The sequence below is a fragment of the Balaenoptera acutorostrata genome, chromosome 16 (genome assembly GCF_949987535.1).
Source record: "Balaenoptera acutorostrata chromosome 16, mBalAcu1.1, whole genome shotgun sequence".
NCBI lineage: Eukaryota > Metazoa > Chordata > Mammalia > Artiodactyla > Balaenopteridae > Balaenoptera > Balaenoptera acutorostrata.
The window spans coordinates 64,072,027-64,094,902 of record NC_080079.1 but is presented as its reverse complement, the minus strand read 5'-3'; the positions used below and the strand labels follow the sequence as shown (position 1 = coordinate 64,094,902).

General features: G+C 55.5%; 1 protein-coding gene across 5 annotated transcripts in view; it reads left to right on the top strand.

Annotated features, from left to right (window-relative positions):
* The window catches only part of PALD1 (phosphatase domain containing paladin 1), a 90,885-nt gene extending 68,276 nt beyond the window's left edge, over window positions 1-22,609 (top strand). For all 5 annotated transcript variants that reach the window (XM_057531315.1, XM_057531317.1, XM_007167729.2 and 2 more), the window contains 3 exons: window positions 1,464-1,604; window positions 18,607-18,762; window positions 20,786-22,609. In XM_057531315.1, coding sequence (XP_057387298.1) covers window positions 1,464-1,604; window positions 18,607-18,762; window positions 20,786-20,938 — 450 coding nt within the window. In that variant the 3' untranslated portion in view covers window positions 20,939-22,609. The remainder of the gene's footprint in view (window positions 1-1,463; window positions 1,605-18,606; window positions 18,763-20,785) is intronic.
* Window positions 22,610-22,876: the final 267 nt, after the last annotated feature.

The window sequence follows — 22,876 nt, the reverse complement described above, 5'->3', positions numbered from 1 at the left end:
ACCCAGGATGACCTCAGGTTTCTGGCTGGCACTATTGACAGCCAAGGAGATGAAGAATTCAAGGGGAGGAGCAATTTAGGGGGAGGGGCTAGGAGTTTGGTTTATTGCATTTGAAAAAGCTGTAGCCCGCTGCCTGAGGAACTGCTCCTGGGCCATCCTGGGGACCTGCCTGTGGTCCATACTCCTCTCAAGCGAGATGTCCGACCCAGAGCTTGGGATCTGGGTGTGGCCTGAGCCGGATTAGCCGAGGCTCCTCCCAGGTGATGGGTCCTCTTCTCCCACTGGGCTGTAGCTCCACCCCTGCCAGTGTGCCAGCCCTGGGCCAGTTCCTTCTGAGAAACGCAGGGGTGAGGGAGTGCCCTCCCTGCCACGATCCCGCTAGGGCCCAGTCGTGGAGATGGGTCAGATTGAGAGAAGAGCTGAGTTGGGTAGGGTTTTGGTCTTTCATTCATTTAGCATCATCCACGGGGCACCTCCTAGGTGGAAAAGCTATTGCCCGCGGGGATGAGGGAGCTTCTTGTCTGGTGGGGAGCGGATGTGAACAGGTGGGCACACGGATGGATGGAATGGATGAGTAGGTGGAGGTCGACTTCGGGGCTCTGAAAGGACTGTGCGGGCTGTTGGGGTGACTGAGGGGGCCCCAGGAAGGCGTTGGAGCCCTGGGGGGGGTTACGAGGGAGGCTGGGAGGCAGGTGGGGTCAGGCACTGGGAGACCTTGTAGATGTGGGGAAGCTTTTAGTTTTTATGTTGAGTGCAAGGGAGCCAGGAAGAGACTGAAGCCCGGGGATTGCACAAACAGGACGTGCTCCCACTTATGCTTTCCTGTGGCCTCTCTGGCAACCAGCGAGGAGGAGAAGGAGGGGCTGCTGCAGTGGGGGTGGGAGGCGCTGGAGGCCTGGGTTGGTGCTGCCGCAGGGGTTGCAGGGTAGGCACATCCCGAGGGGGGTCCACAGGGGCGTGGTCGGGAGGGTGACTGTGGGGGGGAGCCCTGCCCAGCAGAGTGATCTTAACGGGCCTCAGTTTCCCCGAGTAAAGGGGGGCTTACTTCAGATGAGCGGTGTCCACACTGCGTTCCCCAGAGCTGGGTGTTTCCGAAGTGCCTGGGGGCTGCTGCCGGGTGGAGGGAGAGCCAGCGAGGCCCCAGCGTAGGCCTGTCCTATACCTGCCCCTCGCCCTGCCAGCCCCGGTTACATGACAGCTATCTGTTTTACCGGTTAGAGTCCTGGATAAGGCTTCGTTTGAAGCAAGGTTCCTGCTGCTTAAAAAATAAGCACCTCAGGAGCCCTGGCCTCAGAGATACAGAGGAACGCTCTTGTTCCCCGCCCCCATCTGAGAACCAGGGAGTGGTCAGGGCCCGGGCCTTGAGGCCAGTGCGGCCCTTGGTGTGGGTGAACCTGTTGCCGGGGCTGGAGGGCCCCCCCACCTTCGTCTTCTCTCTGCTCATCCCTCTCCTGTGGTCCCAGGTGGTGATGAAGGTGGTGCAGCTGCTGCCTGATGGGCACCGCGTGAAGAAGGAGGTGGACGCGGCGCTGGACACGGTCAGTGAGACCATGACGCCCATGCACTACCACCTGCGGGAGATCATCATCTGCACCTACCGCCAGGTGAGCCCCGGCCCCGGCCCGGGTGCCGTCCCCACGTGCACAGCCCAGGAGGCGGCCACCGTGGGCGTGAGGGCTGGGGGCCCCACGGGACCCGCAGGGGCTCTCGGTCACTTCTTCACCTTCTGGGAGCGGAGGGGATCCCTGACATGGAAATACGGCCAGCCCCGGCTCGTCCCGGCTGCGTTCTAGAGCGCTCGGTGGGGTGTGTGCGGGGGTGAGGTACCGGGTATTTAGCAGCCACTGCGGCTCTGGGACCCGTCAAGGATGTGAGCAGTCAGAGGGAGCACCCTGTCCTAGATCCCTGTGGTGCCAGGCATTCACCCTCTGGTTTCTGGGCCACGGGGAACCTGGGGGTCCTGGGCAAGACGCAGGTTGGTAGATGGGTCCTGGAGAGTGGCTGTTTAATATCCGGTGGGGAAGCTGTTCAGTGTTTTCACAGCTGATGCTGCCGGAGGGACTGGGCATTCAATCATACAAATCAGAAGTTTTCTAAAGAAGTCCAGATTTCATATAAACACTCAGATTTTTAGCCTATCCAGAAAAAATGTGCCCTCCAGTCGGCTGTGGTTCCCCGTGCTCTGTCACATGTGGCCCAGCTGGTGCGGCCATGTAACCCGCCGGGCCGCTCTGGGCATCAGACTCTGTGGCCTCTGGCCTCTGTGTGGAGCACGCTGACCTGTTCTTCTGTTCTCCTCTGGCCCAGTGAACTTGCTTGGCTGCTGGAGAAGAAGAGGGTGCTGGAGTGGGAGGGAGCAGCTGTGGGGGGAGCCGAGAAGACTGAGTCTGAAGTGAGGGAGTACCCCTCTGGGTGCCGACCTTGTGCTGTCTGCTGTGGGCCAGCGGTCCCCAAGGTCAGCTTCTGCCTGTGGCCCCTGCAGAGAAGGGGCAGCTCCAAGCCAGCCCCATGCGCAGCCTGCACCTGGCACATGTTGTGAATGGCTGATCCAGGCCAACCTTTGCTTAGGGTCACCGATCAGACCATGGTTGGGAAAAAGGGTGTTGGGCTAGAGGCAGGCCATCTGGGGTCAGGCTATGCCGAAGGTCAGAGGTCACTTGGAAGGGCTGCCAAATTTGGGGTGGGGAAAGGGGTTAAGGAGTTTCAGAAAATGGACTTTGCTGAGCTTTGGAAGATGGGCTCGTTTTCCCCAGGGCCAGCAGCTCCATTGTATATCCGCTTTGGAGTTGCCTGTGGGTCTCACTCATGGTGGTCTTGTATGCTGCCACCAGGTGGCAGCAGTGAACTGAGAGCCTGAGCTCCTCTTTTCAGGACACCCCGAGAGGGCGGAGAACTGACGCTTCCATTTCTCTCTGTAGCTGGAGGCCCGAGTAGTTGACAAAGGATGCCTAGCCCTGCCTCAGAGCACCATAGGCCCTCTCCCAACACTGACCACACTCTGTCAGAGTCCCCCTCTCCATCAGCCCCTTCCTTCCGGCCCTGCTAGCTCTTCACTACCTTTAGGTAGTTCAGGGACCGCCCCCCCCCCGCCAAAGGTGATAGGCCCTCCCCTCCTCTGAGCTCTGCAGCCATGGTGTTCATTGTGGGGCACACCGAGGGTGCAGCAGGGAGCATCAAGGGGACGTGAGCCTTGGGAAGAGAGGAGAGGTCCCACAGAGCTGGCCTTGAACAATCCCGAAGTAATGAGAGCCAGGCGAAGGCACTTCAGGCGGGAGGGAGCTCCTGGGCAAAGGCCAGGAGGCTGAAAGGTGCAAAGTGAGTTCAGAAGCAGTGAAGGTGCTAGAGAACACAGTTGTGTTGGAAGTTGTCAGAGATGAGGCTGGGTGGGTGAGTTGGCTCTACTCTGTTGGCAGTGGGAGAGAAGGGTGGTGTTGTTGGGGCTATGTTCAGCAGTAGATGCTCTGGCTGCCTTTGGGGTGTGGGGTGTTTTAATGGAAGCAGACCCAGCAGAGGACTCTCGCCCCCCTCCCCGCCAGGCCAGCCCCCTCATTTCCGTTCCAAAGGCTAGGATGGTGCCAACCTCTGCAGTGGGAGGAGGGGAATCCCTGAGCCCCATTCCTGGGCTTCCCGGTGTTGGTGATGGAGGGATAAGGGTCCGGGGCAGGGCTTCCCTGGTGGCGCAGTGGTTAAGAATCTGCCTGCCAGTGGAGGGGACATGGGTTCAATCCCTGGTCTGGGAAGATCCCACATGCCGCGGAGCAACTAAGCCCGTGTGCCATGACTACTGAGCCTGCGCTCTACAGCCCGCGAGCCACAACAAGAGAAGCCACCGCAATGAGAAGCCCACGCACCACAATGAAGAGTAGCCCCTGCTCTCCGCAACTAGAGAAAGCCCGTGTGCAGCAACGAAGACCCAACACAGCCATAAATAAATAAATAAATATATAGATTAAAAAAAAAAAAAGAGTCCGGGGCAGAAGCAAGATGTAGATTCATTCCCCAATTTGGCCACCAGGTGGCACCAGCGAGCTGGGGTCAAACTCTCAAAAGAGCTGAAGAGGAGGGGGGCCTGAGACACCCTCTAAACCAGTTCTTCTCACCCTGGCTGTGCAATAGATTCACCTCGGAGCTTTAAAACAGGCCCATGGCTGAGCTCCATCCCCAGAGTCTGATTTAGTTGGTATGCTATGGGGGCCGGGGCATGGAGCTTTTCTTAAAGTAACTTAGGTGATTCCAAAGTACAGTCAAGGTTAAGTACCACGTACTCTAAGCAGGGGTCCCCAACTTCAGTGAGGTTCAGGATCACCTGGAGGACTTGTTAAAATGCATATTGCTGGGCCCGCCCCCAGGCTTTTGATTCTGTAGGTCTGGGTGTCTAGCAAGCTCCTAGATGACGCTGACGCTCCTGGGCGGGGACCGCACTGCAGGTTCTGCCGCTGTAGTGTCTTGCCCTCTTGCTCTCTCCTTTTTATAACAGCTTTATTGAGATGTAACTCTCACACCACACAAGCCACTTATTTAAAGTGTGCAAGGCAATGGTTTTTAGTATATTCACAGAGTTGTGTAACCATCGTTACCACAATCAACTTTAGAACATTTTCATCATCCCAAAAAGAAACCTCTTGTACGCATTAGTAGTCGTTCCCCATTTCCCCCTCTCCAAGCCCTAGGCAACCGCCAAGCTACTTTCGGTCTCTGGGGATTTGCCTATTCTGGACATTTCATATAAATGGAATTATACAATATTTGGACCTTTGTGACTGGCTTCTTTTACTTAGCATAGTATTTTTGAGGTTTATCCACATTGTAGCATGTATCAGTATTTCACTCCTTTTTATGACTGAATACTATTCTGTTGTGTGGATATATCACATTTTGTTTATCTCTTCATCAGTTGACGGACATTGGGTTGTTTCCGTTTTCTCGCTATTATGAATATAAAGCTGCTATGAGCATTCATGTATAAGTATTTGTGTGGACATGTTTTCAATATACACAGGAGTGGAATTGCTGGGTCATACTATAACTTTAGGTTTAATCTTTTGGGGAACTGCCAGACTGTTTTCCAAAGTGGCTGCACCATTTTATATTCCCATCAGCAGTGTGTGAAGATTCTAATTTCTCCACATCCTTGCTAACCCTGGTGATTGTCCTTCTTAAAAAATTTTTTTAAAAATTTTATTTATTTTTTTGGCCAGGCTGCGTGGCTTGTGGGATCTTAGGTCCCTGACCAGGGATTGAACCCATGCCCTCGGCAGTGAAAGTACAGAGTCCTAACCACTGGACTGCCAGGGAAGTCCCTGGTGATTGTCCTTTTTGATTTTAGCCATCCATTATAGCTGTAGCCCAGATGATTCTGTGGCTTCTTAGCTGGTCACTGAGAACTTTTGTGGGTGAAATGGGGCCTGGAGTCCTCGCTCCCTGCATGGGAGACTGTGTGTCTCTCTGCCCCTCTAGGAGGTCGTGTCTGGGTGCTCTGGCAGAGAGTGGAGTGGATGGGGGTCCCTAAGGTCCCTGAGTGGCGGTCAAGCAGATCCAAGAGGGAGAGGAGAGTGTGTGGGGTGTTCTTGCTGTCAGAGTCAGCTGTGAAGAGGCAGGGAATCAGTTTGGGGATTGCCATCTTTTTTTTTTTTTAATTTAATTAATTATTAATTTTTGGCTGCATTGGGTCTTCGTTGCTGCACAAGTGCTTTCTCTAGTTGCGGCGAGCGGGGGCCACTCTTCGCTGCGGTGTGCGGGCTTCTCATTGCAGTGGCTTCTCTTGTGGCAGAGCCCGGGCTCTAGGCATGCGGGCTTCAGTAGCTGTGGCTTGTGGGCTCTAGAGCTCAGGCTCAGTAGTTGTGGCTCATGGGCTTAGTTGCTCCGTGGCATGTGGGATTTTCCCGGAACAGGGCTCGAACCCATGTCCCCTACATTGGCAGGAGGGTTCTTAACCACTGCGCCACCGGGGAGGTCCTGGGGATTGCCATCTTAACAATAGTCACTCTTCTGACCCATGAAAAAATAGGGTATCTTTCCATTTATATCGGTCTTCTTTAATTTCTTACATGATGTTTTGTAGTTTCCAGCGTGTAAGTTTTGTACTTCTTTTGTTAAATTTATTCCTATGTATTTTATTATTTTTATGCTATGGAATAAAGTGGAATTATTTATGCTAATTATTTATGCTAATTATTTTATGCTATGGAATTGATTTCTTAGTTTTATTTTTTTACTTTGTTCATTGCTACTGTAGAAATACAACTGATATTTGTATATGGATCTTCTATCTTGCAACCTTGTAGAACTCGTTTATTAGTTCTAATACTTTTATTTTTTTTAGTGAATTCCTTAGAATTTTCTATATACAAGATCATGTCATCTGCAAATAGAGATATTTTATTTTTTTCTTTCCAATATGCATGCCTTTTATTTGATTTTCTTGTCTGATTGCCCTGGCAAAATCTTCCTGTACAATGTCGACTAGAAGTGGCAAGAGCAGACATCTTTGTCTTGTTCCTGGTCTTAAGAGGAAACTTTTCAGTCTCTCACCGTTAAGTATGATATCAGCTGTGGGTTTGTCACAGATATCCTTTGAGGAAGTTCTCTTCCATTCTTGGTTTATTGAGTGTGTTTTTTAATGAAGAGATGTTAAATATTGTCAAATGCTTTTTCTCTGTCCATTGAGATGATTCTGTGGTTTTTGCCCTTTATTCTATTGGTATAGTATATTGTTGGAATTAATTTTTGGATATTAAACCAAGCTTGCATCCCTGGGATAAATCCTACTTGGTCATGGTGTACGATCTCCTTTATATATTGCTGCATTTGGTTTGTGGAGGATTTTTGCATCAAATTCATAAAAGCTATTGATCTGTAGAGTTCTTTTCTTATGATATGTTTGGTTTGGCATCAGGGTAATATTGGCCTCATACAATGTTACCCTGTCATGGGGAGACAGAAACCTAGGGAGGGAGAGAGGGTATCACAAGTGTGTTAGTCAGCTTGGGCTGGCATACCAGACTACCACAGACTGCATGGCTTAACCAACAGAAATTTATTTTCTCACAGTCCTGGAGGCTGGCAAATCCAAGATCAAAGTTCTGGCTGATTGAGTTTCTAGTGAGGGCTCTCATCCTGGCTTATATACAGCCGCCTTCTCACTGTGTCCTCACATGGCCTCTGTGTGTGTGTGTGTGTGTGTGTGTGTGTGTGTGTGTGTGTGTGTGTGTGTATGGAGAGAAGGGAAGGGAGGGAAGGGGCTTTCTGGTATTTCTTCTTATAAGGACACTAATCTCAGAGGTCGTCTAATCACTGACGCCTGGAAGTGCTGTTAGAGAACAAAGAGAATCCAGAGACCTTATTCCTAGCCCAGGTTTCACAGACCAGTGTTAACAAAGGGAAGGATCTTTCAAGGGTTGCCAATATGTAACCTTGTTAAATGTGTTCATTTTAAAGGAAGGAAGGAAGTAAAGAAGCAAAAATGAAAAAACCCAACTACCATCTAACATGGTTGGCATTTTAGAAAAGAAAGGATATTTTAGTACCAGAAAAGTAGGGTGGATGTTCTCAGAATAGAGGACAGTCCTTGAAAAGATTTATATTTCTAAATTGCTGTGGAGTTGTGAGACTGGTCATAGACCTAGATTTGGGAATTGCGACAAGGCCACTGTTTACTTTAGTCAGAAAGGCCGAATGCCTCCTTCAGGGTCACCCCGCACTCGCCCCGGCCTGACTGGACCCAGAGCCCCTGTCCTGCCTGAGGTCAGGGTGATCTGAGCGGTCCCAGCTGCCTCCAGATTTGAGGGGGCATCTGGCCAGCTAGGTGTGTGTGTGTGGACCCTGGAAGGGACTTAATTATGACCGTCAATCCCCATGTGGATGGGAAGGAAGCAGGTTAGATTGTCCGGGGTTGACTGGCGGAAGGAACGAGGATGTGGGAGCTGGAAGGAGCTGGGTTCCTACAGGACCATCTTCATCCTCTCTGACTACCTTTGTCCCCCTGCCTACAGGCTGGACTAATGCTGCTTCCTGGCAGGGCTGTGTGTGGGAAGGACACAGGGCAGGCTGTGTGTGGGAAGGACACAGTAAATGCTCGAAAATGGGAGGCCCCAAGGATCATTGTAGGGCACAGTGTCCTGTGATGTTCTTCCTAGCTTCAAACCCCCTGAACAGACTCTCAGATTTTAGTGCCAAGGGGACTTAGAGAGCATGTGATCTCTCTGTTTACAGAGGAGCAGGAGAGCGGACTGCCCAGGGCCCCACGTGAGTTGATGGCAGATCAGGGATGAGAGGCAAAGATCCTCACTCCCAGCCCCGAGCGCCTCCCCTGACCACGATGCCCTTGACCCCAGGTCTCAGTCAGTGTTGCCCTGGTGGGCTGTGGTGGGCTTGCTAAGGCTCCAGAGGCAGCTGCTTCCTCTACCCTTTCCCTCTGAGGGACTGACTCCTCTGGAAATTGGCAGCCATGTCTCACCCCTGGTACCAGGCTGTTTATTTAGACCCCTGCCCTCTGGTTTCAAGCCGGAAGCCCCTGGGTGCTCTCTGGCGGAGCCTGCAGGTGTCTGCTCAGAGCAGGCCAGGTGCTGCGTGTGCAGGTGACCCTCGTTCGCCTGGTTGGACACCCAGGACCTCTGAATGGAAATGGACCTGAGCCCAGGCTCAGGTTGGGGGTGTATCGCCTACATGGGGTCCATTTGCCTGGGAACATTCCAGGTCCTGTCCACATTCTGCCCCTCAGAAGGTTTCCTCCCAGGATCCCACAGCCTTGGGATTCTGAGATTCTGAGCAGCACGTGCTCCTCAGCTCCCTACCCTGCACCCCAGATCCCCCAAACAGTGCATTTCCCTTCCCTGGCCCTGCCAGGTCCAGCAGTCAGCTTACACCTTAATCACAAGCAATTAAGAAAACGGCTCCTGGAACTTGGCGAGTGCACTTCTGCCAGCAGTAAAACTATTTCAGGGCCCTTGGTGGAGAAGAGCCGGAGAATGTGGAGGTTGCTGCTCTGTTGTGGAGCAGAAAGGAGGGCTCAGAGTGTGTGTAAGTCTCCGTCTGCACGGCGAAGTCACACACCAGCGATGAGGACTGTTTGTAGCTTGTCTGTGGTTTTGGAAATGGTATTAGACCATTACCCAGCCTCCCAGGGCCGGTTTCAGTTTTGCCTTCTCTTTCTGGTCTTTGTGCGTGTGCACTCACTTCCTCTCACAGGGGTGATCGCGGTGTGTACACAAGCTGTCCTGCTTATTCACCTGGGTGACGTTCTTGCATTTAAACATGTGCTCAGGCAGCACATGCTTACTGAGCGCCTGTCCTGTGTCTGGGGACGGGACAGTGAGTGAAGCTTCACTGAGCTTATATTCTAGTAGAATGAGGAGTGGCTCATTAATAAATAGTTTGAGCCCGTGGACACTTTAGCCTGTCTGTTGAAGAGCCTCTATATCATCCTATGGAATGTCGGCATAATACCTGGTTGAGTGGATGTACTCCAGCATCACCTGTTCTTCCTGTGGAGGTGGCCCATGAGATTACTTCCTGTTGTTCTCTGGGCAGGTGATGGTACCATGAGCCTCACAGCGAATGCTGCTCTTTCATCCATGTGGCTTGTTTCTGTAGGCTGATTCTTAGAAGTAGGATTATTGACTGAGTTGAAAAATAGGAACTTAGTTCTTCAAATTATTTTGGAAAATTTCAAACAGAACAATTCAAAGTAGGGAGAATAATTTCACACACCCTTGTGTGCCCACCTCCCAGCTTCAGGAATCAGGGCCAGTCTTATTTCATCTGAAGCCCTCCCATTGCCACCCACTACCCCAACTGGATTATTTTGAAACAAGCCCCAGACCTCATATTACTTCCTCTATAAATATTTCAGCATATCCATCAAAGAAGGGATCTTTTAAAAAAAGACCATCATAGGGACTTCCCTGGTGGTCCAGGGGTTAGGACGCTGTGCTTCCACTGCAGGGGTCACGGGTTTGATCCCTGGTTGGGCAACTAAGATCCCGCAAGCTGCGGCGTGGCCAAAAAAAAAAAAGACCATCATAACGCCATTATCACACCTAAAACGACAGTGATTTCTCATCCTCCAATACGTAGTCAGTGTTAGATTTACTTACTGATCTCACGACGTATTTCTGCAGTTGGAGCAGGACCCAAACAAGATCCACAGGTGGCATTTGGCTCATGAGGCCCTTAAGTCTCAATGAATCTAGAACATTTCCCCTCCTTACCTCCCCTGAAGTGACTGTGATGAGGTAACCGGCTTATCTTCCTGGGCGTCCCACAATCTGGATCTTGCTGATTGCACCTGTGGGTTTAGTTGAGCCTGTGTTGCAGTTCCTGTGCTTCCTGTAAATGGGTAGAGCAGAGGCTTGATCAGATTTGGCTTGGCTTTTGGCCGGCACAGTCGCGGGTGGTGCTGTGTGCTGCCACGGGGGCCTGGAAGGTCCTGTGGTCTCTACTGTGACCTGGCAGCTGCTGGTGTTCATCCCCTGGATTCCTTATTTCTTTGGGGGTTTGCAAAATGGTGATACGCCGGCTCTCTCATTCCCTCTGCATTAATTAATTGCTTACTTCCAGAAAGAGACTTCCCCGAGATGCAGTGAGGGCAGGAAGGCAGGGCCGGTGCTTGCTTTTCCCTTGGATTTACCCGTCCCCAGGGGAGGTTTGGGAGATGCTTCTCTAAAGCCGAGGGGAGGTACTCAGTAAGCCCTAATGTTCCTCCAGACTCGGATGGCACTGGAGTCTGTGATGAGGGGCTGGGGGTGACTGGGTGGGGGTGGGCCGGGAGAGGGCAGACGGAGGGGCTCATGAGGGGAGGCTGGGAGTTGCTGGAGGCCATTGCTGGAGGCCGGGGGACCCAGGCCCCACGTGTCCTTGGGCAGCTCAGAACCAGCCTGGGAGGTGTCGAGGCCAGGCTGACTGTACATTTTCACATCCACAGTCTGGCTCAGTCTTCCCTGTGTGCCTGTGCCTGACCAAGGCAGCTTGTAACATTACCTCCATTTGAGGAAGGGAGGCCCTGGGCTTGTCCGAGGACACACAGCTGGTAGATGGTGGCAGGAGGAGAGCCCGACCCCAGCCCCCGACTCCCAGATCAGGCCCTCTCCACTGTGCCACACTGCCGCCCAAGGAAGAGGGGGCAGTTTCACCTCCCTTGCCCATCTCCAGCCCCACTGGGGGAAAGCATAAGGCCTGGAAGCCATGGTCCTTGCCCTTGTATTCCCCGCCTGAGTAGGGGGAGGAGCCCAGAGGACAAGAAGACATCCCACACTCGGGTCATGGCTGTAGAAGGGCATGGGACCAAACCTGCACACACATTTTCCGTGGAGACAGACCTTCCCCGGTGTAGCAGTCTGGACGCCTCTCTTTGCCGAGGCCTGTCTCAGGCTTCCTGGCCTCTGGGGGCTGCAGCCCGTGATGCCTCCTCCATTCCTATAGAGGCAGTGAGTTTGGGTCAGGGCCTGATCACCCCACGTGTGTGAGGCGGCCAGAATGCTCAGGGTATTTTTAAAAATGCCTCAATAGGAAAAAAGAAAGAGAAGATCCTTTGAACTAAGCCACTCCATGAGTTTGGAATAGAGGTGAGAAGGCTGGGCCCCCGACTGAGGAGAATGCAAGGGGCCCCCAGCCCACAGTGGTGACGCCATCTGGTGAATGAGTTGTTTCCTGCTCGGCCTGGAAAGGGAAAATACTTGTGACAGAAACCAAGGTCAGGGCTCCTGAAGGAAGTCCTGTTAGAATCATTAATGCCAGGGGCACTTTTCCTTAGCCTTGGCTAGTGACATTAATTCTGTGTTAGTTCTGTGTTTAAGACAGTCTGATGTGTCTTCCGTCTGTCCCTTCAGAAGGAGTTTGAGGAAAATCTGAGGTGAAGGTAACCACACGGAGAGAAGTAAAACGTCCTTTGGTCTCAAATTGAGATTTATTTTATAGACTATGATGCTTTAACTTTGAGCCGTGCTTTTCGAGTTTCCTAAGAACTTCCCTGTCTTTCCTCTGGTCCGCAGAGCAGCTGGTGAGGAGGTGAGGGTGGGTTTTATTAGACCCATTTTCCTGAGGAAGACACTGAGGCCTAATGAAGTTTTGTGACCAGCTGGAGGCAGGATTAGCACCAGTCTCCCAACTCCTTGGCCTGCATTCCTTTCCTTCACTGTGGTGGCCACGACCCAGGGGACAGTTCTCTTGTGGCAGAAAAAAAGGGTTGGCAAGGAAGCCACCAGCCCTTCCTGGTTGCACTGCCCTGGGTTGGTGCAGAGTTGCTAAGAGGTCAGAGAGATCCAGCTCAGCGCCGCAAGGACGAATATTTTTTCTTTTTTTAAAAATAAATTTATTTATTTATTTATTTTTGGCTGTGTTGGGTCTTCGTTGCTGCGCGGGCTTTCTCTAGTTGCGGCGAGCGGGGGCTACTCTTCATTGCGGTGCGTGGGCTTCTCACTGCGGTGGCTTCTCTTGTTGTGGAGCACGGGCTCTAGGCGTGCGGGCTTCAGTAGTTGTGGCACGCAGGCTCAGTAGTTGTGGTTCGCGGGCTCTAGAGCACAGGCTCAGTAGTTGTGGCGCACGGGCTTAGTTGCTCCATGACATGTGGGATCTTCCCGGTCCAGGGCTCGAACCCGTGTCCCCTGCATTGGCAGGCGGATTCTTAACCACTGCGCCGCCAGGGAAGTCCCGAAGATTATTTCTTAAGAGAAATGTAGAGAGAGACAGCTCTGGCCCTGAGCCCCAAGTGGGGTCTCCCTCTGTCTCTCCAAGACTCCGGCTTGGCCAAAGTTGTTCCCTGGAGACCTCATTCTGGTAGGTAAAGTGTCTCAGGCGGTGCAATTAGAGCAACCCTGGAATGCTGTGAGCTGTCGCGTAAAATATGATGGAAGAAAAGGGTTGCTTCCCAAAGCTCTTTCACACCAGGCCAAAATAGAGCCAGTGGATTGGTGAGCGGCTTTCGTTCAGATGGAGTGTGGGTGTGTGGGTCTGTGTGTGTAAGTGTGAGTGTGTGAGAGTGTGTGTGTGAGTAGGCTCAGGTTCTCAGTAGCTGCGACCTCCCTTGCTTTCCCTTCCTCCCCATCATACGGCTGAGCTGGAACCGCTTCCACCCTCCAGGGGGACCATGCTGGTTTGTTCGACGGCATCCATCCAGTGAACGCTGACAGGGTGCCAGGCGTGGTTTCTGAACGTGCGCCATCAGGCTTGGGATTTTCAGTGGTTCCGGAGGGGTTCAGATCTCAACCCCACCATCTCCCTGCCTCCCCCCTACCCCCCGCACCCTCTCCGTCTCCTGAGACCCTGCCTCTGTGCTTATTGCTGTCATTGTCAAGTTTGTGGTTGTCACTAAAGGTGCCCTTTCTGCGGCTCATCTCTGTTCCACGTGCAAGGGCTCATCCCTGAAACCCTGGCTCAGACCCTGCCTGGCACAAGTAGGGCTTCACAGGTGTCTGCCTGTGAGCGGATGGAAAGCGGACAGTTGAATAAGTCATTGTGTGATTAAATTGGAAACCCGCCCCCTACCATCTTTGTATCTTTTGGTTCTTTGTCCACATCGTTGGTCTCCAGGAGAGGGCGCTCTTCTCCAGCAACCAAAAGAGCCCTGGGAGGGGGTTGGAAACCCCGGTCCTAGCCCAGGCTCTGCTAGTAACTTCCGGCACAACCTTGGGCAAATCACTTTGACCTGCCTGGGCCTCTGCTTTTCCATCTGTCACCCGGGGTCACTACTGCTGCCCCGCCTGCCTTGAGGGGTGGCGGTGAGCACCTGCCTGGGTACCGGTGAGGTGGGAGTGGGGTGTACAGTTGCCGGGACACCAGGCTGACTCGCTTGGTTATGTGTAGGGACAGTGGGCTCCTGAGGCCGGGACCGTGTCTGGTCAGCACTGAATCCCAGAGCCTGGTCTAAGGGTGAACGGTGTTTGTTGGATGAACAGCAGAGAAGCACATGGCGCCAAGTTTAGCCCCTTCATGCTTTGAAAGTGCTGATCAAAATGTGACATCTTTGGAAAACCAGTTACCCGCCTCTGGGGCGAGGGCCCCTTTCTCCCAAATGGGGACTAGGCGTGGAAAGCAACCTTGGGCTTGAGGCCCCTCAAGCCCACGCAGGCCTGAGGATGGAGTCTGCAGGGACTCATGCAGAGCCCCCAAGGAGAAGGGTGGGGTCTGAGCTCTGGGACCCTGCCCCTTAGAAACTGACCCTCTTTGAGGGCCGTCGGCCGCCCGTCCAGTCTGGACCCCACCTCAGCTGGAGGGCGGTGGTCGCCAGGCCACGCTTGTTCCTGGGGAGCGGGTGGGGAGAGGGCAGCAGGGAGGCTCCAGTAATGACCGCAGGTTCTCGCAGGGTCACTCTGGTGCCGCGCTGAGACTGGACAGTAGGGGCGGGGTTGAGGGCGGTGGCAGGGAGGCCAGTCAGGCGCCGTCACCGAGATGAGGTGGCTTGACTGGGGCGTGAGAGGGGGCAGCTTCTGGGAGTGTGTTGACATAGAGTTGACAGGATTCCCTGATTGGCTGGATGTGGGGCTGAGAAAGGGAGAAGTCGAGGAGGGATGTCGGTTTGGGCCTGAGCAGCAGGGCTTGCCTGTGAGATGGCAAGCGTGTGGGCAGGGCAGGTTTGGGGAGCGGTCCCGAGGTCCGTTTGGAGTGCGTTGTGGAATTTGAGGAGCCCGAACCTTATCCATGCGGAGCTCTTGAGCAGCGGTTGCACGTCTGAGTCCGGAGCCCCGGTGCAGATACACACGTGGGGGTCCCCAGGGAATCTGGAATGTCAGTCCTAGATGACACTGAGAGTGTGACACTGAAAGGGCGACATGACCCAGGGAGTGAGTGCCCGTTGACCACCTGAGCACCCTCTGCACGCTGGGTCCTAGTAGACGCTCAGGGCAGCGGGAAGGAGGCGGAGATGGAAACCTGGTTGTAATCTGGGGCCTGCCGCCCCGGCGTATCGCTGTCTTGAGGAGACCAGTCATGCCTTGGAGAAGCGATTAGAAGCCCTCACGATGGAATGTAACACAGTAGTTAGTGAACTGGTGCAGAGCAGAGGAGGCTGAGGAGCGGCCGGTGGGGCTGGATGGTTCAGAGCCTCGGGAGAGCAGTGGCTTGTCCAGGGCCTGGAGGGAAAGCTGAACGCGGCCAGCCCCGGTGGAGGGGAGGGCATTCCAGGCAGGAGGAAGAGAGAGGGTAAAGGTACAGAAGCAAGAGTGAGGAGAGGAGCACTTGAACTTGACTGTGGTGGGAAGGCCTAGGGTGTTAGGAGAGCTGGGGTTTTGGAGTTGATGTCCCAGCTTGGAACTCTGTGACCTTGCTGAGCCCCATCTGCACCATGAGATGTCCCTCTTGCTTCATGGGTTTGCTGGAGGGCATATTAGAATCTCCTCATCAGATCTACGTGCGTTGTGCTCAGCCTGGCACCAGCATGCAGGGGGCCTGGGCACACCCGGGGAGGCTCTCCAGCCCTGCCTCCGTGGGCCTCTCCCAAGTGGCCCAGCAAGGAGCAGCGCACCTCGGGGCCCGCGTTGATGCTGGGCAGCCTGGAGGCTTGAGAGGCCTGACGAACCCAGTGCCCTGGCCACCTTCCCGGGGCCCCGTCTGTTTTAGTGCTTAGTCCCCAATGGACGAGGAAGCCTTGTCCGCTCCACCACAGCTAATGACAGCCTGGCTTGCCAGGCCCTCTAAAAACAGCTCCACTATTTTTATCTACTGGAGGTGGCTGGCCTGTCCTCCTCCCTCCCCAGACAGTGCCAATATGGGGTGATTTTAAGGAAACCAGGGCTTTGCTAGGAAGATGGGTCATTGTCTCAAATCACAGACTGCGGTCAGGCAGGAAGCGCCCATGGAACCTTCCGGTGGGTGTCAGGCGTCACCTTGACCCAGGGGTCTGAATTTAGAGATAATTCCACCCTACCTTGCCAGTAGGGGCTCGGAAGGAATCACTTGGCCTCTCCACCCAAGATGTTCCTCAGAATCCTTGCTGGAGTCTCTGGGGGCAGCAGGCTTCTGTCCCCTCTGGAGCAGGGGCACCAAGAGGATAGAGCTCTGCCCCCGGGGCCAAGTCCCGAGCTGAGGCCTCTTCACACCCACAGGAACTTACTTCTGAGCTCTTGAAAGTAGTTTAAAGTGACTCTGCCTGGTGGCACTGTGGGTGAATTCCTTTCCTTCTTTCTAAGAAAATGTGTTTAACTAGGCTCCCAGCCTTTGGATGGAGATTGGGGAGCAGCGTAAGGGATCGGGTGGTGAATGCCCAGCGCCGCGCGGCTTGAAATGGTCACCCTTAGAGACAGGCAGAGTCGTGCTGTATTGGCCGCAGTTTGTATTTAGGTAAAATCTTTTTTTTTTGGTCCACTGGCTAACTTCTAAACAAAACTGCTTTTTTTTGGGCACTTGGTTGGTTGATCCATCCTTAAAACAGTAGGCGTCCTGCCCCTACCGGCCCCAGTCAGCTTCCCGCACCAGTGGCCCTGGGGCCATTCCTACCCTCACATCCGCCAGAAGCCCTCACTGGCCCCTTTGTCTGTAGGGTCAGGGCTTGCCTGGCTCTGGGCCCCCTGCTGCTACAAGCCCCTCCCCCTCTGCCTCCCTTGAACCCACCTCACTCTTTGACCCTTTCCTCCCCCTCTCAGGGCACCTTTCTGTCCCCTTCTTCCTAATGCACCTCAAATCCTCCTCCTCTTGGAGGCCCTCCCTCGTCCGCTACCTGCCTTGCCTCGATCCCGTGATCCGGCTGCTCTGGGTGTTTGGCAGTTGTCCCCTGTCTCCCCCAGACCACGAGTGTCTCTGCAGGCAGGGCCTGTGTGTGCCCCACCTTTGTGCCGTGGCTCTGGCCCCCGTTCCGTGAATGGCTGGACCCATGTGGCCCCCCAGGGTTTATAGGTGCTTCCTCATGCCATACTTTACTGAGCAATGTGACCTCCAGCAACGTGGGGCTGAGAGTTTAAATGGCAGAACTGGGACCAGAACCCAGTTGTGTCTCCCAGGGAGTCAGGGCACTGGCTGTGGTCCCCTTGCCCCAGCTGGGCCCTGTTTGCTGTCCGCCTTCCACCCCTGCTCCGTCCCCAAGGTTCCAGAGCTCCTTCTGGATGGTGTGGTGGGCCAACCGTCCACTCCCATGACCCTGGGGGCAAAGACGGCAGAGGCACCAGAGGCTGAGTCACCCGAGGCAGAAGTGGGAGGTGGGGGACTAAGGTCCCACAAGCAAGCCCACTCCAGCTCGCGGTTCTTAGGGCTGTGGGTCGTGTCATGTCTGGGGCGGGGGCCCACCCAGGAGCCTTCCTGAAGCGGCCCGGAGGAGACTCGTGTAGGCTGACGTGTGCCTGCGTGGGAGGGCTTCCAGCTGTGGCCCAGTTGTTGGGAGACTGCCCTTCCTGGTTCCCGGAGGCCCAGAGGCCCGGGGGCTGGCTGTGCCCTCCCCTGGATGGAGGCCAGGGCGGGGCGGGTGTGGGCGAGAAGGGGGGAGGGTGCAAGTGCAAGGTGAGGTGTGGCGTTCAGTCCCCCGGGCTCCCCCCTAGGGCGACCGTCCATCTGCGGTGGGTTGGAGGAGCACGCCCAGATATGGTGGCAGACACCCGGCAGGGGGAGAGCTGGCTCTGTGTGTCCTGGGCCTTGTCCCCCCGCCTACCCACTGACCCCGACACTGAGGAGAACCTGGAGAGGACCCCGTATAAGTCCTCTTCCTTCTGAGCATTAGTCTCCCGCGAGTCTTCCGTTAACAGGTCACTCCTGTTCTCAGAGCTTCAGTGGCTCCCCAGTGCTAAAGCCACGGAGCTCAACCCTGGCTCCCTAGAATGGCCCCGGGGACTTTTCACAGCCCCCGTGCCCAGGCCCACCCCGCGGAGGTTCTCGTCTGATTGGTCCGGGGTGGGGCCCAGGCATCTGCACACCAGGGTTGGGAAGCTGGCTTAGAGGGTAGACTTCTCGGCACCAGGGTGGCTTCCACAGTTGGGGGCCAGCCCAGTTCCCCTCTTGTCCCTTCGCACCCTTGTTCCAGCCAAGCCAGCCCCTTCCCAGTCCCCCTACCTGCTGGGCACCATCCTCGCCTCTGGGCCGCCCCGTCTGGTGCCCACTGTCTTCATCCGAGTCCACCCAGGCCCTCAAGGCCCAGCTGCATCCTGTGCTCTCTGGGAAGCTACCTTTAGTCACTTGGCTGTCCCTTCCCTCCCTAGCGTGGCCTGTTCTCCTAGAAGGTGCTCAGGATTGCAGTTCAAAAGACCGATGCCCCACCCCCCATCCCAGCCTGTCCCTCCCTGAGCTCCTGCACCTCTTGCTGCTCCTGCTTCTGTGGTCTTTCTGTGCTCTGTCCCCAGCCTCGGAGAGTGTGTGTTGTGTGAGAGTGTGTCTGTATGTGTGTGAGTATGTGGGGGGGTGTGTTGTGTGTATGGTTTGTGTGTGAGTGTGGAGTGTGTATGCGGTGCGTGTGTGTGTACGTGACTGTGTTGTGTGATTGTGTGTGGGGTGTGTGTGACCGAGGGCATGTGGTGTGTGAGTGAGGTGTGTGTGGGTGGGTGTATATGTGTATGAGTGTGTGTGTGGTATGTACGATTGTGAGAGTCTGTGAGTGTGTGAGTCGGGTGTGTGTATGTGTGTAGAGCGTGTGTGGAGCGTCCCTGGCTGGGGGTGAGCACCCACTCTGACTCCCGCCCCGTGCCATCCGACCTCTAGGCGAAAGCGGCCAAGTCAGAGCGGGAGGCCCGGAGGCTGCAGCTGCGGAGCCTGCAGTACCTGGAACGCTACATCTGCCTGGTGCTCTTCAACGCGTACCTCCACCTGGAGAAGGCCGGCTCCTGGCAGAGGCCCTTCAGCGCCTGGATGCGGGAGGTGAGGGCGGGGGCGGGGGCCGGGACCGCCCTGTGCGTCTCCCCCGGGCCCAGGGACAGGCTCCCTGTTGAGCGGGCAGAGTTCTCATCTCACTGTACAGGACGCTTCCCTGTGGCTGAGATTGTGTCTCGTTCAGCTCTGGGTCCCCAGCACGGCCTCTGCGCTCAGCAGGCAGTGAGTGGATGGATGAGGAGGAGGAGGGAGGAGACGAGGCGCCTGGGGACAGCGCAGGGCGGGTGCTGGGCTGGGCCCCTGCTCCCTGCCTGCGTCCCCAAGGCCAGCGTCACCTGGGTGCTTCACGCCCACTGTTGTGTTCATCCCTCCCCTGTGCCCTTCTGGCTCCCCGCTGTGGCTCGGCCCCTGCTGCCTTGCAACCGTGACCTCGGACAAGTTAGTTAACCCCTCTGAGCTGCTGTCCTCGGCGTTACCACGTCAGCACCACCTCAGGAGGCTGTGGTGGGGATTCCATGAGATGCATACAGTGCCGTCTGCTAGAGCTTGTGTGAGCGGGTCTGCCTTACGTGGCGACTGTGACTGTATGCTCCCATTCTACAGAGGAGGAGACTGAGTGCAGAGAGGTTAAGTGCCATGTTCACGGTCAGCGTTAGAGCAGGTTGTTTGGCTCCAAAGCCCACCATGTCTGGCCTAAGACGCTGCCCTCTCATGCCGCCTCCACCCTCCCTCTCTGCTTGGCTCTTCCTGGTTCTTCCCCCGGCTCGCCTGCTTTTAGAGGAGGAGCCACTGCCTCGGCACCTCTAGGGCAGGAGAAAGGCCTCCTTCCCTCCTTGGCAGAGGAGCCTGTAATTACCCCTCCGCTGGGACACTGGCCCCTACTGACCTCACCAGACTGTCCTGGCAGTTCTAATCTGGACTCAGGGCTGGAATTGGCTCCCGTGGGGCAGGTGGGCAGGAGGATGGGAGGCTGTGATGGGTATAGGAAGGGTATGGGGGCTTAGGTAGGTGTGCATGTGGGGTCAGAGCTGTGAGGGAACAGAGGCAGGGAGGCCACCACAGGGCCTGGTGGCAGGAGTGGTGGCTGCTGGGTGTTTCTGCTGAAGATGGGCCTTCAGGGTGTTCCTGATAGGGCGTGGGTCACACCAAGGCCACATTGGGGCCACCCTCTTGAGCAGGCCTTGGGCTCAGCTTCCTCTTGGAGGTGGAGGTGGTGGGGGACCTAGGACACTTCTGCTTGGGTTCTGCTCGGAGAGCTGAAATCAGGGAGACCAGGGGCTGGGGAGGAGCTTGATCCCCTCGCCAGCTGAACCCTGGTGGTGGGTGTTTGGGGACGTCAAGGAGGGCGAGAACTGCTGGTCCAGCCCCGAGCGTGGGTTCCAGCCTCAGGGGATGAACAGAGGGCAGGGGTGCGGGTTGCCCGGAGACCTCTGTTTGGAGTGGAACCTGCATCCTCCCCATCCCCCAGGACGGTGGGGAGAGAAGGAGGCTGGTCGTTGAGTAGTTTGAGTCTAGTGCCAGGGTCTGGGCCATAGGGCTGTGTGGAGACTGTCCAGGGAGGCCCCAGTTAACCCGCCTGAGCTGAGGCCCTTGGTGGGCCTCCCTGCTCCACAGCCGGAACTCACAGCCAAAGGGCTCTTGCTGGCTGCTGCATCCACACTGCCTTCCCCAGCGCTCCCTGAGGGCCCAGCTGTAATACCGGGAGCAGCTGGGCCTCTGCTCCTGAGGTCCCCATGGGAGCGTCCCCATGGGGCTACACAGGCATGGGGCGTGCTTGGCCTCCCGCGCTGCTCTCCGCTTGCTCACTACCTGCCGGGTGCTTTCTGTGAAGTGTCGCCCTCCACACTGTGCAGTCCCATTATAAGGAAACGGAAGCGCAGAACAGTTAATAGTAATCAAGATGCAAACTTGTGCAGGTCACTGAGCTGGGGGGAGGCAGCGCTGGGCCCCAGACTCGCCTGTATCTGCGGAGCCTAGTGAGGGGAGGACGGTGTGACAGAGGGGGACGGGGGACCTGAATGATTACCCCCTTTCCCTGGAGCTCTGCCCCCATCTCTGCTGTCCTCCCCAGGTGGCAGCAAAGGCCGGCATCTACGAGATCCTCAACCAGCTGGGCTTCCCCGAGCTTGAGAGCGTGGAGGACCAGCCCTTCTCGAGGCTGCGCTGCCGGTGGCAGGAGCAGAGCCACAGCCCCGAGCCCTCCGCTGCAGGGGACTTCCTGTAGGAATGGGACTTCCTGTAGGACGCGCTCCCCCTGCCCCTGCTACCGTTGCCTCCCGCGGGGCCACCTCCTACCCTCGCAGGCTGGGGGTGCCAGTGCTCTTCACTGACAGTGGCCCTGAGAAATGATTCCTCAGCTTAGCAGAGAGACTGGCATGGGTGGAGACCCCTTTTCTGAAAGAGTTTTTATAGGACAATTGGCGCACAGTGATACCTTGTGAATGGCAGGCGCGGGGAAGGCCTGCAGGAAGGCCGGTGTGGCATCACGTCTCCAAGGAGCTCATTCCCCAAGTTGCCAAGCGAAACCCCTTGCCGCTTCGCCCTCCCCTCTCCCCCGAGCGGCTCTGATGGCCCCTGGCGCGGAGCAGCCCTGGCCAGTGTTGGTTTCCCTCTTTCCCTCTCTCGTGGCTCTCCCATGCGGCTTCTCCCGTTTTGCTGCTTGAGCACTGCCCTGGGGGCCCCGGGATCCCTAGGGAGTAGACTGTGTGCTGGCTGATTTGTTACCTTAAAGGCAGCTTTACCCAGTTTTCTTGCCTCTCATGCCTCGTCTCAACCTGGAGACTTGAAGAAGGACAACCACACGTCCGGTGGGTCCCGCAGGGGCCTCTGTTTCTCCTTCCTTTGCCCTCTCCCCTCCCCTGGGCTGGCAGGACTGTGGAGGTTTCCAGGGAGCTGAAAACGAAATGGAGTCCCTCTCGGGGGAAGAAAGAGCTTTCAGAAGGTGCATGCAGCCCTGTGGAAGAGGCCAGCTCCATTTCTCTGGAACCATGGGCGGGAGGTCTAGGGAAGCACTGCCTCCCTGCCCCGCCATCCAGAGTGGCCTGTGCCCCGACCTGCTGTGGCAGGAGCCCCGGAGACTGCCGGGTGACCCTGAGCGAGCAGTGGGGCGTGTGAGAGTGGGCCAAGGATGGCGTGAGGGGGCACTTGGATTCCAGGCCATCCTTGCTGAGCATCCTTGAGCTGCCTTCCAGTGGGGGCAGAAGGGGCCAAGTGCTGCTGAGTTAGCAGCTGCCGGGACCAGCTCTGGGCAGACAGTGGGAGGGTTGCTTGGAGAGGCAGGCGGTGTTGAGCTGAGTCTGCGGCTCTGCCTCTGGGGGCTGGTGTCCCCCGAAGCACAGGGGCTGAATGGTGTGGACGCTGTCCTCCTGGCCTGGCTCGTTGGGGCCAGGGAGGTCTCTCTTGGTTGGACACCGGCACTTGTGCAGAGAAACAGGTGATGTGTCACTGGTCATGGTATTTTGAAAAGGGGGAAGAGGCCAAAGTTGTTCACGTCTACCTAGTGTTGGAAAATTTATGACCGTTTTAGCTGAATTCTTTTGCAAATCTACTGTATGTCTGTTCACTACCTTTTCAGATTTGTTGTTGTTTTCGGTTTTATTTTTGCATGTAGTAAAAAGTGTTAATTTTGTTGCAGACAAGGTCTAGAGGAGGGGTCAGAGATCAGGGCTGAACTGGGAGGGATCCTTTGCATTCTCACGGTTGGCCCTGACTTTCAGCTGTGCTGGGACTACTGGCTGGTCACATCACCTCTCTGCCTCAGTTTCCCCATCTGTAAAATGGGAGAATAATACTTGCCTACCTACCTCACAGGGGTGTTGTGAGGATTCATTCGTGATTTTTTTTTTTTTTTTTTGTACAGAGCTTTTGAGCATTAAAAGTGGCTAAATGTGAAGTGCGCTTGGCTGCCTGTCTTTAGTGTGGGTCAGGTGTTACAGAACTGATGCAAGCTGGGGTCCCTGCTCCTTCAGAGTAAGGATGGGAGGGCAGGGAGAGCCAAGAGCACCTGCCTGTAGTGCACCTGATTCTCAGAGAAGGTGGATTTTCCTGGACGCCTCTCTCCTTCCTTCACATCCCCAATCATGTTTGACCATCTCACCCTGGATGCCCACAGCTGACGTGCTGAGCCCCTTCTTGAAGAAAGCAACATAACAGGCTAATTCAC